This window comes from Phyllostomus hastatus, unplaced genomic scaffold (assembly GCF_019186645.2).
Source record: "Phyllostomus hastatus isolate PE091 unplaced genomic scaffold, TTU_PhHast_1.1 phas_contig_29, whole genome shotgun sequence".
Taxonomy (NCBI): Eukaryota; Metazoa; Chordata; class Mammalia; order Chiroptera; family Phyllostomidae; genus Phyllostomus; species Phyllostomus hastatus.
The window spans coordinates 43,461,241-43,475,832 of NW_025333835.1; the positions used below are offsets into that span (position 1 = coordinate 43,461,241).

Below are 14,592 nucleotides of genomic sequence, written 5' to 3' on the forward strand. Positions count from 1 at the left end.
GTGGGTGGGCGGGGTGGGGTGGTTCAGCCTCCGACACCCGAGGCAACTTCACAGACCCTCGTTGTGATAAAGAAAAGCAAGGAAGATCTTGTTCAGTTGCTCTCGTCTTAAATTAGTCCCCCCGTAGCAGACCCCAAAATGAGGATTCACGTGCAAGTAACCAAGGGAACGTGCCCAGGGGAAACCAGCCAGGAGGGGGGAGAGCAAAGTGGGAAAGGAGTGAAATCGGAGTTAGGGTGCGCTCTCGGGGGATGCCCCAGGCGGGAAGCGGGCTCTCGTACTCCCGCACCAGTCCACCGCTGGCCTCAGGGCAGGCCAGGGGGCACCTCCGCTCTCGGAACACCGGGCCCAGCGGCCCCAGTCCTCGCAGGTCCTCTGGTGAGGTTTGCACATCCGTGTGAGTGGTTAGGAGCAAAGTGAGAATGGAAGCAGAGGGACGAGAGCCCAGAACCAGCAAAGCGATCTGAAGGCACTGGGTAGCCCAGGCCCCGTCTGCTATAGTGCCCCGGGCGGGCAGAGGCTCCTGAAGCTGCAACTGCTGCTATTTTATTGACCTCCCTGCAGAAAAGATGGCGTCCTCCGCTTCCCACGTTGGGCCGTGGAACTGTTTGCCACTCAGTACCTTGTTATGATGGACAACTGGTGCTGTTCTGTGGGATGGACCCTGAGCTAAGTGTCCCGACCGCAAATTTTGCTGACCTTCTGAAAGCTTCTAAACCATCTGCCATCTCTTAGCGGCCTATTAAGTCTTCCTCCTAGATTTATTTAATCCAGCTAAAAAATAATTCAATGTGGAGACTGTTCCTGAGAGTCATGGCCATGGTAGCCCGAGGTTATCAGCAAATCTGGGCCATGAAGCAGATTCTGTTACCCTGGAGACATTCTTCACCCATCCGTCGGTATTAACGGAGGTCATTGTTCCAGGGAGGCCACCCCCGAGGTGGAGAGGTGACCTTTCAGGATCTGTCATCCTGTTCCACTCGGCACAGTCTGCAGGCGCCTGTGACTGCGCGGTGACTGCCCCCACACAGTTCCCTGGCAAAGCAGGACCGGAATGACTCTGGTTTGCAGGGGCTGGCTCTCTGCCTCCTTGGCTTCCTGTCTGTTTGCTTTTATTTTTCCTCACTTTTCACTCAACATGGATTGACTGAGTGTCTACTGTGAGCCAGGAATGGTTGGAGGGGTACAGTAGGGAAGAAAATATGCAAAGGTCTCCCCTGATTGACACCGAAATGATAAGCACACACACAGAGTATTTACAAACCACGGTCAGGTGCTACACAGACAGTCAAGCGCAGTGACAGATAGAATGACGGGAGGAGCAGGTGTGGGGCGGGAGGTGTCCTGGTAGAGGTCTCGTTGGACAAGGAGCCAGACCTCCAGTGACCTGGAAGTACATCTGTCTGGGGGGAAGGAAGAGTGCGGGAAGCACCCAAGCCCGCAGCAAGCCTGATGCGAACGGGAGAAGGCAGCCAGTGCGGCCAGAAAAAAGACAAGAAGGAAGGTAGTTACGAGGTCTTAGTGGAAGGCAGCTACCAGCTCCTTCAAGGCCACTGCAAGGAGACTGGGTTTTGGAGACTGCATGAGAAGGTTTTAAGTGAGAGAGTGACTTACGACGATTAACTGTTTCAAAAAGCCGGCTGCCTGCACTGGGGGTGGCGATGCTGTAAGGAGAAGCAGGGTTGCGGGAAGCGGTGAGGGCAGGGGGGACTGCCCGGGTGCTGCAGGCGCGGGCGACGCGGCGGACTTTGCCGGGACAGGCAGAGGACTTGCCGCTTGCTCATGGCGCGTCCTGGGTCAGGTTACTGAGCTCTCCTTGGCCTTAGTGTCCCGTCTGAGCGATCGGGATGGTGCTGCTCCTGTACCTGTCACACCGAGTTCTTCTGAGGATGACATGCATCTTTACTTGATATAAAGCTCTTCTATCAATTTAGAGCAAATAGCAATCTATACTCACATCGATCGATCAATTGCCTTTTAAAAACTATTGTTATTATTGGATGTGGAAAGGGAGAAATCAAGGATGGTGCTTAGGTTGAGAATGGAATCACATAGCTTACCGTCTGTGCTATGAATGCCCTGGAGTGCTTTTGAGACGCAAAAGTCCCTAGTCGAATTTTGCCGCTCTGTCCTTAGGGAGACGAGGTGATGACTCACCTAACCTTGCCTCACCTCGCCTTCTAACCTGTAAACAGGTCACACGCTGTCTCCCTCTCTGGTAAACATCGCTGAAGGTACGAAGTCGAATTGCATGCTCTGCCTAACAGTCTTTGTAGAGCTCAACAGAGAAGTTATTAACGAACAAGGTAAAAATACCTGACTTGTAAAATAAAAAAAGGACACGGTTTCTAACCTATGGTTTGTAATGTGTTCAATGACTATGAAATTCAAGTGCCTTTGGTGTGTGTGCATGTGTCTAATGTAATACCTAAACAAGAACGAAAGAAAATTGAGGAAAACGGTTGTTGGAATATTTTGTGATCAGATCATAAAACCGAAAGACTGGATAAAACTGCTGCAGCCCTGGCTGGTGTGGCGCAGTGGATTGAGCTCGGGCCTGCTAACCACAGGGTGACCGGTTCGACTCCCAGTCAGGTCACATGCCTGGGTTGCGGGCCAGATCCTCAGTAGGGGGCTCGTGAGAGGCAACCATGCATGGATGTTTCTCTCCTTCTCTTTCTCCCTCCCTTCCCCTCTAAAAATAAATAAATAATATCTAAAAAAACTGGCGCAGAAAGGCAATGTTCAATGAGAGATACAGAAGCCTTCCTTACAATGCACATGAGCAGAAAAACTTGGAGGCTGTGAAAAGGAGACGGAGGAATGAATACAGAAGCCCATGGGATTACCTCAGACAGGGCACTTTGAGTCAATGACTTCTTCTTCTTTGAAGCTGTACAGGTTTGAGTCCTGGCTGTGAAGCTGCCTCAAAGGTTTGGCAATTGTGGATAAAGCTGCTGTTAACATCCACGTGCAGATTTTCGTGTGGACATAAGGTTTTCGCTCCTTTGGGTAAATGCCAAGGAGTGTGACTGTTGGGTTGTATGGTAAGAATAGGTTTGGTTTTGTAAGAAACTGCCAAATGTTTTCCAAAGTGACTATAATACTTTGCATTCTTATTACCGATGTATGAGAGTTCCTCTTTGTCAGCATTCGGTGGTGTCGATGTTCCAGACTTTGGCCGCTCTGATGGATGTGGGGTGGCACCTCACTGCGTTCCCCGGATGAGGTCTGTTGTGGTGCATCATCTCGTGTGCTTGTTTGTCACCTGCATGGCTCCCTTGGGGAGGTACTGGGTAAGATACTTAGCCCGTTTTTAGCCCGGGCATTGTTGTTACTTGTAGTGCTAACCCAGCTCTGAGCCATCAGGACCCCTGTGGACCCTCGTTACTATGGTCTCGTTTGCTGGTGCTTTAACTGGCTGGGGAGTGTTGGCCGCAGGAGAGTCTGGGAGTTTTCCTCTCCACCTCCTTCTGTACGAGTCATTTAGCAACGCCAGGTCAACAGTAGGGGTCACTCCAGCATTACCCTTCAAGTGGGTCCCCTCCGTAGAGGGGCCCTTTCCGCAAGGGCTGTATCTATTGTGAATTTTCCCCCAAGGTACCACATTGTGCATATGAGTTTGGGTGATTTAAATTAGAATTAATAGCGTCGTCTCTTCTACCCTGATTCCTGCCCTTCTTCCTTCCCGTCACTAGGCCTGTGGCCATTGCAGGCCGGAGGCGTGGGCCTTGCGGTCTTCCCGAAACGCACAAGGCCGTGCTGGCCTTCTTCCCGCTGCAGGTAGCCTTCCGCACGCACTTGCTTTCCACTGGACTGAGCGCGCCCCGCCTCCAGGGGGTATTTCTGCCTCGCTTCTGTACACAAGGAACGCGCGCACGGGGAGAAATCGCACAGAGCCCCCCACGGAACCATCCTGATGTACCCGCTTTCTCTCCCCCCCACCCCCCCACCCCCCCCGCATCTCTAGGTACGTGTGAAATCGGCTGGGCCTACTACTGCACCGGAGCGGGGGCCGCGGCCGCCGTGCTGCTCTGCACGTGGCTGGCCTGCTTCTCCGGCAAGAAACAGAAGCAGTACCCTTACTGAGCACTGAGCCGGCGCCCCCGAGACAGCAAACCGAGGCGAAGGCGGGCCCAAGGGGCTTGGAGGACCGGAGCATTTCCAGCTGCTTTGAAAAGGGGAACAGCGGTTCTAATCCCTACAATGCTATCGCAACGAAACCCGGCAGAGTTGGCATCGTTACACCACACCGAAGGGTCGTGCGAGGTTTGGAGAAGACGGGAGAGCAGGGGGTGAGGGTAGGAAGAAATGGACCAAAGGCTACAAACGTTGTAGGGGTATTAGGTATTTCTATTCCACAGAGTATGTTAATGTAGACCATATATGCAGGCAAAGCAAACCTACATATGCAAAGAAACGTTTGGGATTATTATTTTTTTTTTAAGATAAAGACACAGATCATCAAAAGGGCTAGTAGGAACAGTGTTAGGTTGCAAAGCCCGGTACCTCTCAGGGGTCCCCGGCGGGCCACGGCGCTTCTGAAAGCACACGAGCACACAGACACACCTGCATCCACACCCACGCCCACGCGCAAACCTAGAAACTGTCGCAAAGACCGCACGACAGGTGTAGCTGTGCATCAATCACTCTGTGTTCTTTTTAACATGCATTTAAAATACTGTGTTGTCACTTTATAAAGCATACGTTGAACCTAACAAATGGACCAATAAGCCACTTTATCAGTATTTTGTATATTGAGCATAAACTCTTTATGCCCCCAATGTGTCTTCAGTGTTTATGCGGACCTTTAGAGTTAAGCCTTTGTATTCCGATATTATTCAACACTATGCTGTATTTCTCCACGTAGCTTCTGCTATGATATTCTTATGCAGTAAAGAGCATATTTCTGTCTACTTTCCAGTCATTAGATCTTGGGGTTTTTTTCCCATTATTATACTGTGCTGTACCACATTTATTTCCATATTCATTTTGTAAACAACCAAAAAAAATGCTATTTTGTTTGTATTTGAAAAGCTCTGTGAATAAATTCTCTCTTTGATCAATAACTAAATGAGCTGTGGAATGTTAACTGATTTGCTTCTGTCATTTCATAAATACAGCCTTTCAATTCCAACAGTCCTGTATATTTTCTTTTCCTTTGAAGGCCTTACATTAATTCCCTTGATAATTCTCACCAAGACCAGGTATTGTTCTTGGCACATGGGATATTAAAGGTGAGTATAGGCTAGTTCCTGCTTTCAACTAAAGTTCTTTGAGGCCGGAATTCTAACTTCTCATTCCTTGCACTTCAGTCATGACCAAATGTTTATGAGAGATGAATTGCATGTTTATTTGGGACTAAGGGTGAGATGGGCTGTATTCGGAAGGGGTCCAGGGCAAGGAGGGCCTGGTCACAGTCAGGAGGTGTCGGAGCCAACAGTGTCCTGGGGGACAAGCTGCAGGTGACTGGCTCCTTCGCTTTCCACTTGCACTGCATCATTTCTCAGTGCTTCCGTGCCAGGGCAGTCTCACGCCTCTCTCCGGGGAATCCTGGCCCTTAGAGAAAGATCATTTCATGATCCTGACCCCAGCAGAAAGCCTTGACTAGAGAGAACGGTTTAGACCCTCCATGACTCCCTAACAGAACCAGGTCTTTCAGGAGGCAAGATTGCTTACTGGATAATGGATAGTTTCTTTCATTAGGCAGTGCTGGATGATTGCATCACATCCTTAAAATTTCAGTCACGGTGAGTTTCTAAGTGACAGACTTTTCATGTTTAGAAACTGAGCATTCTGGCGACCCATACACATAACTATATTTTCTGTTTTCTCTCTCTATATATATATCAATTTAACTTGAATATCCAAATATTATGCTTGCTTCTGGCACTTTTATTTTACTTTATTTTTTCTTAATTTAAAGACTTTTTACATTTATTTTTAGAGAGAGGGGAAGGGAAGAAGAAAGAGGGAGAAAAACATCAATGTGTGGTTACCTCCCGCATGCCCCCAATGGGGACCTGGCCCACAGCCCAGGCATGTGCCCTGACCGGGAATCAAACCCGTGACCTTTTGGTTCGCAGGCCGGGGCTCAATCCACTGAGCCACACTAGCCAAGGCAACATTGGGCACTTTTAATCCATGCTGTTGCTTCCAGGGTGAGGACTCACGCTGCCCTGCAGGAACAATACAAGAATCTGGCTGATAAAACTCTGGGCCTTCTGAGGCTTTGTTGCTATGGTACGAGTCACTCTCTTCTCAAATGCTTAATTCCTCGTGTGCTGAATGTCCTTTGATTGTGTCTCTCTCGTCCACTGAGCAGGGGACTCTCCACTCGGCGGTTTCCTGCAGAGAGAAGATGGCACTTTGGTCCCTCAGTGACGCCACCCTGCTTTTCACATTATTTTTTTCGTGGCACTTTCCTGTCGGGACAGTATGATGATGGCGTGGCTCCCATTGTCAAAGTGGAGTGCTCTATGGAATTCTCTAAAGTCTAATTTCTTGAAGAGCTTTCATGACAACCTCGTCATTTTTATGTGGCCCTTAGGATTTGAAACATCGGGCAACCTCCCTAGATGGAGAAGTTGATCAGAAGTCAAAAAATAAACCCTTACAGCTCACAGTCTAACTAGGTGGCATGTACTTTCTGAGAGCAAGCAAAGGATATTTATTCAGGGCTTTCGTAGCAAGAGTGGCCTCCACCATCATGGCGTGGCAGAGACGCGGAGGTGGGCCGAGAGCCGGAGTCCTCAGAGAGGAGACAGGAGGGGCCTCCAGGAACGCCCAGTCCCAAGCCTGGCGACCCCGCGGAGCTGGGAGCAGGCTCCCTAGAGACAGTGTGACTAGGCAAGGATGTCTGGCTTCTTCTTGTTGGGCCTAAGTTGGAAGTGGGGACAAAAACTAAAAAAAAACGCTGGAAATTGTTAATCAAATCTTGACTGGTTTGGGCCAATAGGGTTATTTGATTTCCCGGGACAGTTACTACAGACTGCAGGTAGGTTTCCTGGACTGGTTGCTACAGGTTGTGGCTGAATTTTATTTTTTTTATCTATAATCTAAATCTTATCTGTTCTTATATTAATCTCTCATTTCTGGCACCATTCGATTAGGTGGGTTGTAACATGGCTTTGAAACAAGACAGTGAATACGTACTTCTGTGTACTTCCCACATAATAGTTGGACAGTTTTGAATCCTTTTTACTGGTGGGTAGTTAAAAGAACATGTCTACCAGATTAATGGCCACATACCAATACTAGACGTGGTTATTTCTTTCAACAAGAGAAATCACATTTGGACTTTCAGCCAAGATGGAGGCAGAGGCAGACACATTGTGCCTCCTCACACAACCAAAAGAAAGACAACAACAAATTTACAAATAAAAGACAACCAGAACTGACAGAAAATTGAACTGTATGAAAGTCCGAAAACCAAGGAGTAAAGAAGAAACACTCACCCAGACCGGCAGGAGGGGCAGAGATGGGCAGCCGGGTGGAGAAGACTCGTGGCAAGGCGACAGCTGGCAGAGCAGGGGTCCCACATCCATGTGTGGATAAACCGGAACAAGTGGGGAGTGAGACAGACCCACAACCCAGGGCTCCAGCGGGGAAATAAAGCCTCAAACCTCTGACTGAAAACACCTGTGGGGGTTGAGGCAGCAGGAGAAACTCTCAGCCTCACAGGAGAGTCTGTGGGAGACCCACAGGGTCATAGAATGTACACAAACCCACCCACCCAGGAACCAGCACCAGAAGGGCCCACTTTGCTTGTGGGAAGCGGGGGAAGTGACTGAAAGCCAGCAGAGAATGGAGAGCAAGTAGCACTGTTCCCTCTCGGACCCCCCCCCCACATACAGCATCACAATGCAGCTGCGTGAGTTGCCCTACCCTGGCAAACACCCAAGGCTCTGCCCCTTACCACGAAACAGGTGCGCCAAAACAAAAAATATGGCCCAAATGAAAGAACAGATCAAAGCTCTAGAAAAAATACAATGAAGTGATAAAGAGATAGCCAACCTATCAGATGCAGGGTTCAAAACACTGGTCATCAGGATGGTCACAGAATTGGTTGAGTATGGTCGCAAATTAGATGAAAAAAAATGAAGCTTACACTAAGTGAAAAAAAGGAAAATGTATAGGGAACTAACAGTGATGGGAAGGAAACTGGGACTCAGATCAACAGTGTGGACCAGAAGAAAGAAAGAAATATTAAACCAGAGTAGAATGAAGAAACAAGAATTCAAAAAAAATCAGGAGAGATTTAGGAACCTCTAAGACATCTTTAAACGTTCTAACACCTGAATCATAGGGGTGCCAGAGGAGAAGAGGAAGAGCATTGAAAACTTATTTGGACAAACAATGAAGGAGAACTTCCCCAATCTGGCAAAGGAAATAGACTTCCAGGAAGTCCAGGAAGCTCAGAGAGTCTCAAAGAAGTTGGACCCAAGGAAGCACACCACGGAACATCATAATTACATCACCCAAGATTAAAGATAAGGAGAGAATCTTAAAAGCAGCAAGAGAAAAGGAGACAGTTACCTACAAAGGAATGTCCATAAGACTGTCAGCTGATTTCTCAAAAGAAACCTCACAGGCAAGAAGGGGCTGGAAAGTATTCAAAGTCATGAAGGGCAAGGACTTACATCCAAGATGACTCTATCCAGCAAAGCTATCATTTAGAATGGAAGGGCAGATAAAGTGCTTCCCAGATAAGGTCAAGTTAAAGGAGTCCATCATCACCATGCCCTTATTATGTGAAATGTTAAAGGGACTCATCTAAGAAAAAGATCAAAAATATGAACGGTAAAATGACAACAAACTCAGTTATTAACAACCAAACCTGAAACAAAACAAAAACAAAAATGAACTAAGCAAACAACTAGAACAGGAACAGAACCACAGAAATGGAGATCACATGGAGGGTTATCAGTCAGGGAGTGGGAGGAGAGAGGGGGAAAAGGTACAGAGAATAAGTAGCATAAATGGTAGGTAGAAAATAGATGGGGGAGGGTAAGAATAGTACAAGAAATGTAGAAGCTAAAGAACTTATATGTATGACCCATGGACATGAACTAAAGTGGGGGAATGGGGGTGGGAGGGGGTGTGCAGGGTGGAGGGGAATAAAGGGGGGGGAGATGGGACAACTGTAATAGCATAATCAATAAAATATAAAAAAGAAATCACATTGAGAACAACACCATCCTAGAGAATATCACTACCCTACTTAGCCATTTTTTATATTTATTTTATACTTGATACAATGTGGTTACATTGGTCAATAAATTTCTATAGGTTTCAAGCATAAAATCCTACAATACATCACCTGCAGGTTGCACTGTGTGCTTGCCATTCAGAGTGTAGTCTCATCCATCACCACTTACTCCTCACGATCCCTCTTCCACCTGCCCCCCCCACCCTTCCCTCTGGGCAGTCACCATACTGCTGTCTATGTCCACGGGGTTTTTTTTTAGCTGAATCCCTTGAGCTATTTCATGCATTCCCTAGCCTCTGCCCCCCTGAGAACTGTCTGTTCTCTGTATCTATGAGTCTGTTTCTAGTTCATTTGTTTTGTTCATTAGATGCCACATATAAGTGAAATCATACGCTCTATGTTTTTCTCTGGCTGGTTTATTTCACTTAGCATGATACCATCTATGTCCGTCCATGCTGTCGCTAAAGGTAAGATTTTCTTCTTCTTTTTTTCCTTTCGAAATTTTTCCTTTTCTTCTTTTTTAATGCTGCTCTGATTAGGTGTTTTCTGCTACCTTGTCTTCCAAATCCATGATTTCGTTCAACCTACTGTGTATCCTCTCTAGTGTGCTCTTGACTGGAGCTATTGTAGTCTTCATTTTCGCCTGGCTCTTTTTTATGGTTTCTGAGTCCCTTTCAGGTTTGCTCTCTCTTTGTTGAAGTCCTCACTAAGGCCCTTGAGCACCCTTATAACCATCTTCTTTTTTTCACTCTATTTCAAGTAGATTGCTTGCCTCCATCATCTCACTTAGTTCTCCTTCTGGAATTTTCTTTTTCCTGTTCTTTCACTGGGCACATGTGTCTTCTCTCCCCATGTTGGCCGCCTCTCTGTGTTTGTTCCTACGTATCAGGCAGAGCTGCCATGTCTCCCAGTCTTGGTAGCGTGGCCTCGTGGAGCAGGCGCCCTGCGGGCCCCAGTGGGGCAGTCTCCTGGATCACCTGAGCTGGGCGCTCCGGGAGTGTCCCCTGGGTGGCTGTCTTCACTGTCCTTATAATCCTGAACTGCCTTGCTCTTTAGAAAAACAGACCTTTCCAGGCTGGCTATCTTCCTGCCAAAATATTCTTGGACTTTGTGTGCAAGGACTAGTTGGACGTGCCCAGGGTAGTTAGTGGTTTTCGACTCTGGCGACACCCAGAATTACCTCGGGAGCTTTTTTAAGTACTGGTGTTCGGATCCCCTCCCCCCAGAGACTCTGATTTCAATGGTCCAGGGGGGACGGGGCGGGGGGCAGGGGGAGCCAAAACTCTGTTTCCCAGTACAATGTGGACCAGGACCCAAAGCCATTGGCCTGTGACAAACATTGGCACACCCCTGAGCTCTGACCTAGCAGTGGGACAGTTTTTTGTGCCTGCTTGCTAAATACATGTTAAGCGGGATTTTGTTAGAGACGTGCTCTCATTGTAACATTTTGCACGGAAGCAATGTTTTGGGGAGACGGAATGTACAGCCCCCCCTCCTACGTGAAGCATTGGAGCCTTCCAGAACTTAACAAAGACACCAACATCTGTCAGACAGTCAAAGTGACTCAGGTAAGTTCCCAAAACTGCTTTCCCAACCCCCACTTCCCCTCCCAAAAGACTTCCATTCAAGGGGGGTCCAGGGCTGAAGCCCATAGCCCAAGCTAAATAAAACAGCAAGGACTGGGTTTGAGGGTCTGAGAGGCAGGGAAGCAATGACTAAGGGAAGAAATAAAATTTCTTGTACGTGTCCAGCTTTCTGTCCAGAAATAAAATTCCTCTGGGCACATGAGTTTCTGCTGGCCGCTCTTGTGGGAACCCCAGGGAAGCGGGTCTAGGGAAAAGCCAGCACTGCGGAACACAGGACGCAGGAAATGAGCCCAGTGGTGGCGCTGCAGCCCTGGATGAGGCCTCACATGGGTATTCCGTCACCAGACGAGGACCTGCCCAGAGGTCTGCCTCAGGCCGGCCTGTACAGTGGGGGCCCTTGACTCCGTGCAGCAGAGCTCTCACAGCATGGGCGCAGGTGGTTCTGAGAGGGCGTTCGCTACAGTGGGGCCAGTGAGACAAAGGGGGTCCGAGGGTAGAAGCAGGGACAGGAGGAGCCCAGGTGGGGGGGGGGGGCTCTGCCGCGGCTCCCTGGGAACCTCATGGGAAAGGAGGGAGCCCAGGCGGGGCTCTGGTTAGCTCACGGGGGCCTCAGAGCAAAGGGGGCGCTGGAGACAGAGTCCGGGGCTGAGCCTGGGGCAGGCTGCTGCTGCCCACAGCTCCCCTGGCTGCACGGCTGTTGGGGACCCTCGGAGTCAGGGAGGAAGGAAGAGTTCCCGGCAAGGAGGAGCCCTGGCCTGCTGCAGGGCGACGCCCCACTGGTCCGTCTCCCTCTTCTGCGGGCGTGAAGACTTTTTCTCTCTCAACAACCGAAAGGCCAGTCTCGACATCAACTACTGAGAAATGCACTCAGACAAATGAAAACCATCCTTGGAAATTCACGAGTCGGACGTTGCTAAGTCAACAAAACTCGGAGGCAGTCGCTTTCCGACGTTGCACCGGCGGATTTCATCAGACCCGCGCTCCAAAGGGACCTTCGGACCGGAGAGCCGCCCACGGAGCCGCACACGCGACAGGCATGGTCAGTCCCCTCCTCGCGCCCAAGAGCCATCTGCTCCCGAGTGAAAGCCATTTCCGCTCCATTCGCCAGCATGCTAATTACAAAACGACTGCGGCACGGCGAAGCCGCCAGATGCTCCGGAGCCCTGTATCACTGTCTTTTTAGAAGGTTAGGCAAACGTTTAATTAAACCTGCAGATGCTGTGGCTGCTCTGCCCACCAGCGCGGCTACCCCCGCCACCCACCTGGGAAACCATTTCGCACGAGTGTTTTTCAAGAGACTCTGCTGAAATGTTTAATGCCTCTACGCATGATTTAATTAACTGCTGCAGTAATTACATCAGGGTGACTAGAACCTGACTCCCTTTGGGGGGCTCGTGTCTCCTCGTGACTAATCCGACACCTCCTCAATGGCGCCCTTGTTTGCAGGGGTCGAAGTACAAGGGGCCTTGCTTACACGTGGGTGTCCAGCCTGCCTCCCTGACGTTTTGCATGGGCGCGTGAGTTTCAATGCGTTGGAAAGGCCTCTTTTGAAGAAAAGTAGTGAAGTCCGAGAGGAGATGGAAATGCCACGCCAGGGTTTGCTGGTTACGGAACTCTTGCCAACGACCGGACGGCACCGTGGGCCTCGACTGACCACTCTCTTCAAGAAAAGTCATAGCCGTTTTCTTTTGTAACAGAACGTGTTTGAATTTGGGGCTTACACACATTTTTCCCTCTTTGACACGGCGCAGTATTTTGACCATCAGCGATTTTAGCTACAAAACATGCTACCTACTGCAAAGTTAAAAAACAACAAAATAGGCCCTGGCTGGCGTAGCTCAGTGGATTGAGCTCGGGCTGCAAATCAAAGTGTCGCAGGTTCGATTCCCAGTCAGGGCACATGCCTGGGTTGGGGCCAGGTCCCCAGTCGGGGCCATGCGAGCCAACCACACATTGATGTTTCTCTCTCTTTCTCCCTCCCTTCCCTTTCTAAAAATAAATAAATAAAATCTTTTAAAAAATGAGCAAGAGAAAAATTAGTTTAAAAAAATAACAAAATACAACTATTAGTGGATGCTGACGTTGGGCCAGAAGAGAGACCATTATTTCCATCGCAGATCTCGAAGGCTGGATGGAGCCTCTTCCGCTGAGGGGTTTTCAGGCCGACACCGTCAGGATCCTAGGCAGTGAGTGCGGAGGGGGAGGAGGGTGGGAGAGCCACGGGTTCGCTGAGAGATGAGCTCCAGCCGCAGCCGGCTTTGCCTTCCTGCTCGGCAGGTCCCCTGAGTGTCCCAACGGCCACGTGGGTGAGCCGGTTTGCCGAAAAGAGGTGGCAGGACCCAGCAGTAAGTGGACGACAGCCATCCTCTGCCTGGATTTGTGCTGAGTCCGTGGCTCATGAATCATGTTGCTCAACCTGTCCATCTCTGTGGAGGGCATGTGATTTTTTATAACACCACACAGCTACGCCTGTGGAACATCGTGCTCTCTTGTTTGTCTGTGTTTGATGAAGATGATGATGACAGGAGGAAACTGCTCTATCTAAGCAGTGGGTAAATATAGAAGTATACTTAACAAAGTAGGTCATCACATTCCTTAAAAATTGGTTCTGTCATCTGCTTTTTTTTTTTACATTGCGTGTGTCTGACTTCTGCACTGATTCCACTGATATCCTTCCAGCACACTTATTTCCATGGAGCTTTTTTTTTTTTGACCGCTGCCATCTGTCATTGTAACTCATCTTCCCTGCGGAGCGGCCCTGAAGGTGGCGACGACTGGCTGCTCTGTCCCTCTGGGACCTCACGGTCCTCCCGGAAAGAGCAGGATCCCAGTAGGACGGTCTGCAAGCCCCTGAGTCAGCCCCGTTTGCCGTGGAGATGAAAACCTGAGATGGGAAACCACCCAACAAACAGTGTTTCTGTTTCAGCTGTGGTGGAGGTGAGGGCAGCATGCGTGTGCGTGCACGCACGTGCGCCCACTTGGAGAGGGCGGGCTCAGCCCCAGCGCCCAGCAAAGCCAGAACAGAGGGCACCGTCGGTCCCAGGCACTGCGCAGTCACACAGCACCATGGGCATTCCCCGACGTCGCTGCACACGCTGCCCTCAGTCTCCCTGGCGTTTCCCTAGGTCCCCAGAGCTCCGAGAGACCCCGTGGCACCGCACGCCTCCAACTAATTGAAATTTCTTGACTCTGTCCACATTCTCCCCACAGTTTCTTACTGCACTCACACCTCCGCAGCAGACGCCTGCAGCTGCCTCTCACTGGGGGCTCTCAGCTGTGCGTTTGACAGCGCGTACATATCAGACCAGAGTCCCCAACCTCCTCTCAGTACGTGAAGACACCTCCTCCTTTCGGAGAGAGGTGGGACGGACAGAAGCTGACAGTGCAGACCTTGGAGTCGGGCCCTGGGTCCTGGTCCTGGCTTTGCTCCTTCCTGGCTGTGGGACCTCAGGCCTCCTGACCCGCCTGCCTCCCAGCGTCGCCACCTGTCCTGTGGAGCTCATGACAGAACTCAGTACCTTTGGCACTGTCAGGAAAGTTACATGAGTTCATTTTTCAAACTGCTTAGAACAGTGCCTACCAAGTTAAATGTATAAAATTTCACAAGAAGGCAGTACTTGTCCTTTTGAGTCTATAGACTGAGGAAATACTTTACACTTAAACTTACATGAATTCAGTTATTATAGTAGCTATAAAATATACAATATTCATATTTGATTATTCTATTATAAATAATATTTTTGTTCATTATATCTGGATCTGCACAGTTTTCTTTTTTAATATATTTTACTATGC

General features: G+C 49.3%; 1 protein-coding gene across 1 annotated transcript in view; it reads left to right on the top strand.

Moving 5' to 3' along the window:
- LHFPL6 (LHFPL tetraspan subfamily member 6) overlaps positions 1-5,074 on the top strand; it is a 148,255-nt gene extending 143,181 nt beyond the window's left edge. The window contains exon 4 of the mRNA XM_045839069.1: positions 3,971-5,074. Within this exon, the coding sequence (XP_045695025.1) occupies positions 3,971-4,089 (119 nt within the window). The 3' untranslated portion in view covers positions 4,090-5,074. The remainder of the gene's footprint in view (positions 1-3,970) is intronic.
- Positions 5,075-14,592: the final 9,518 nt, after the last annotated feature.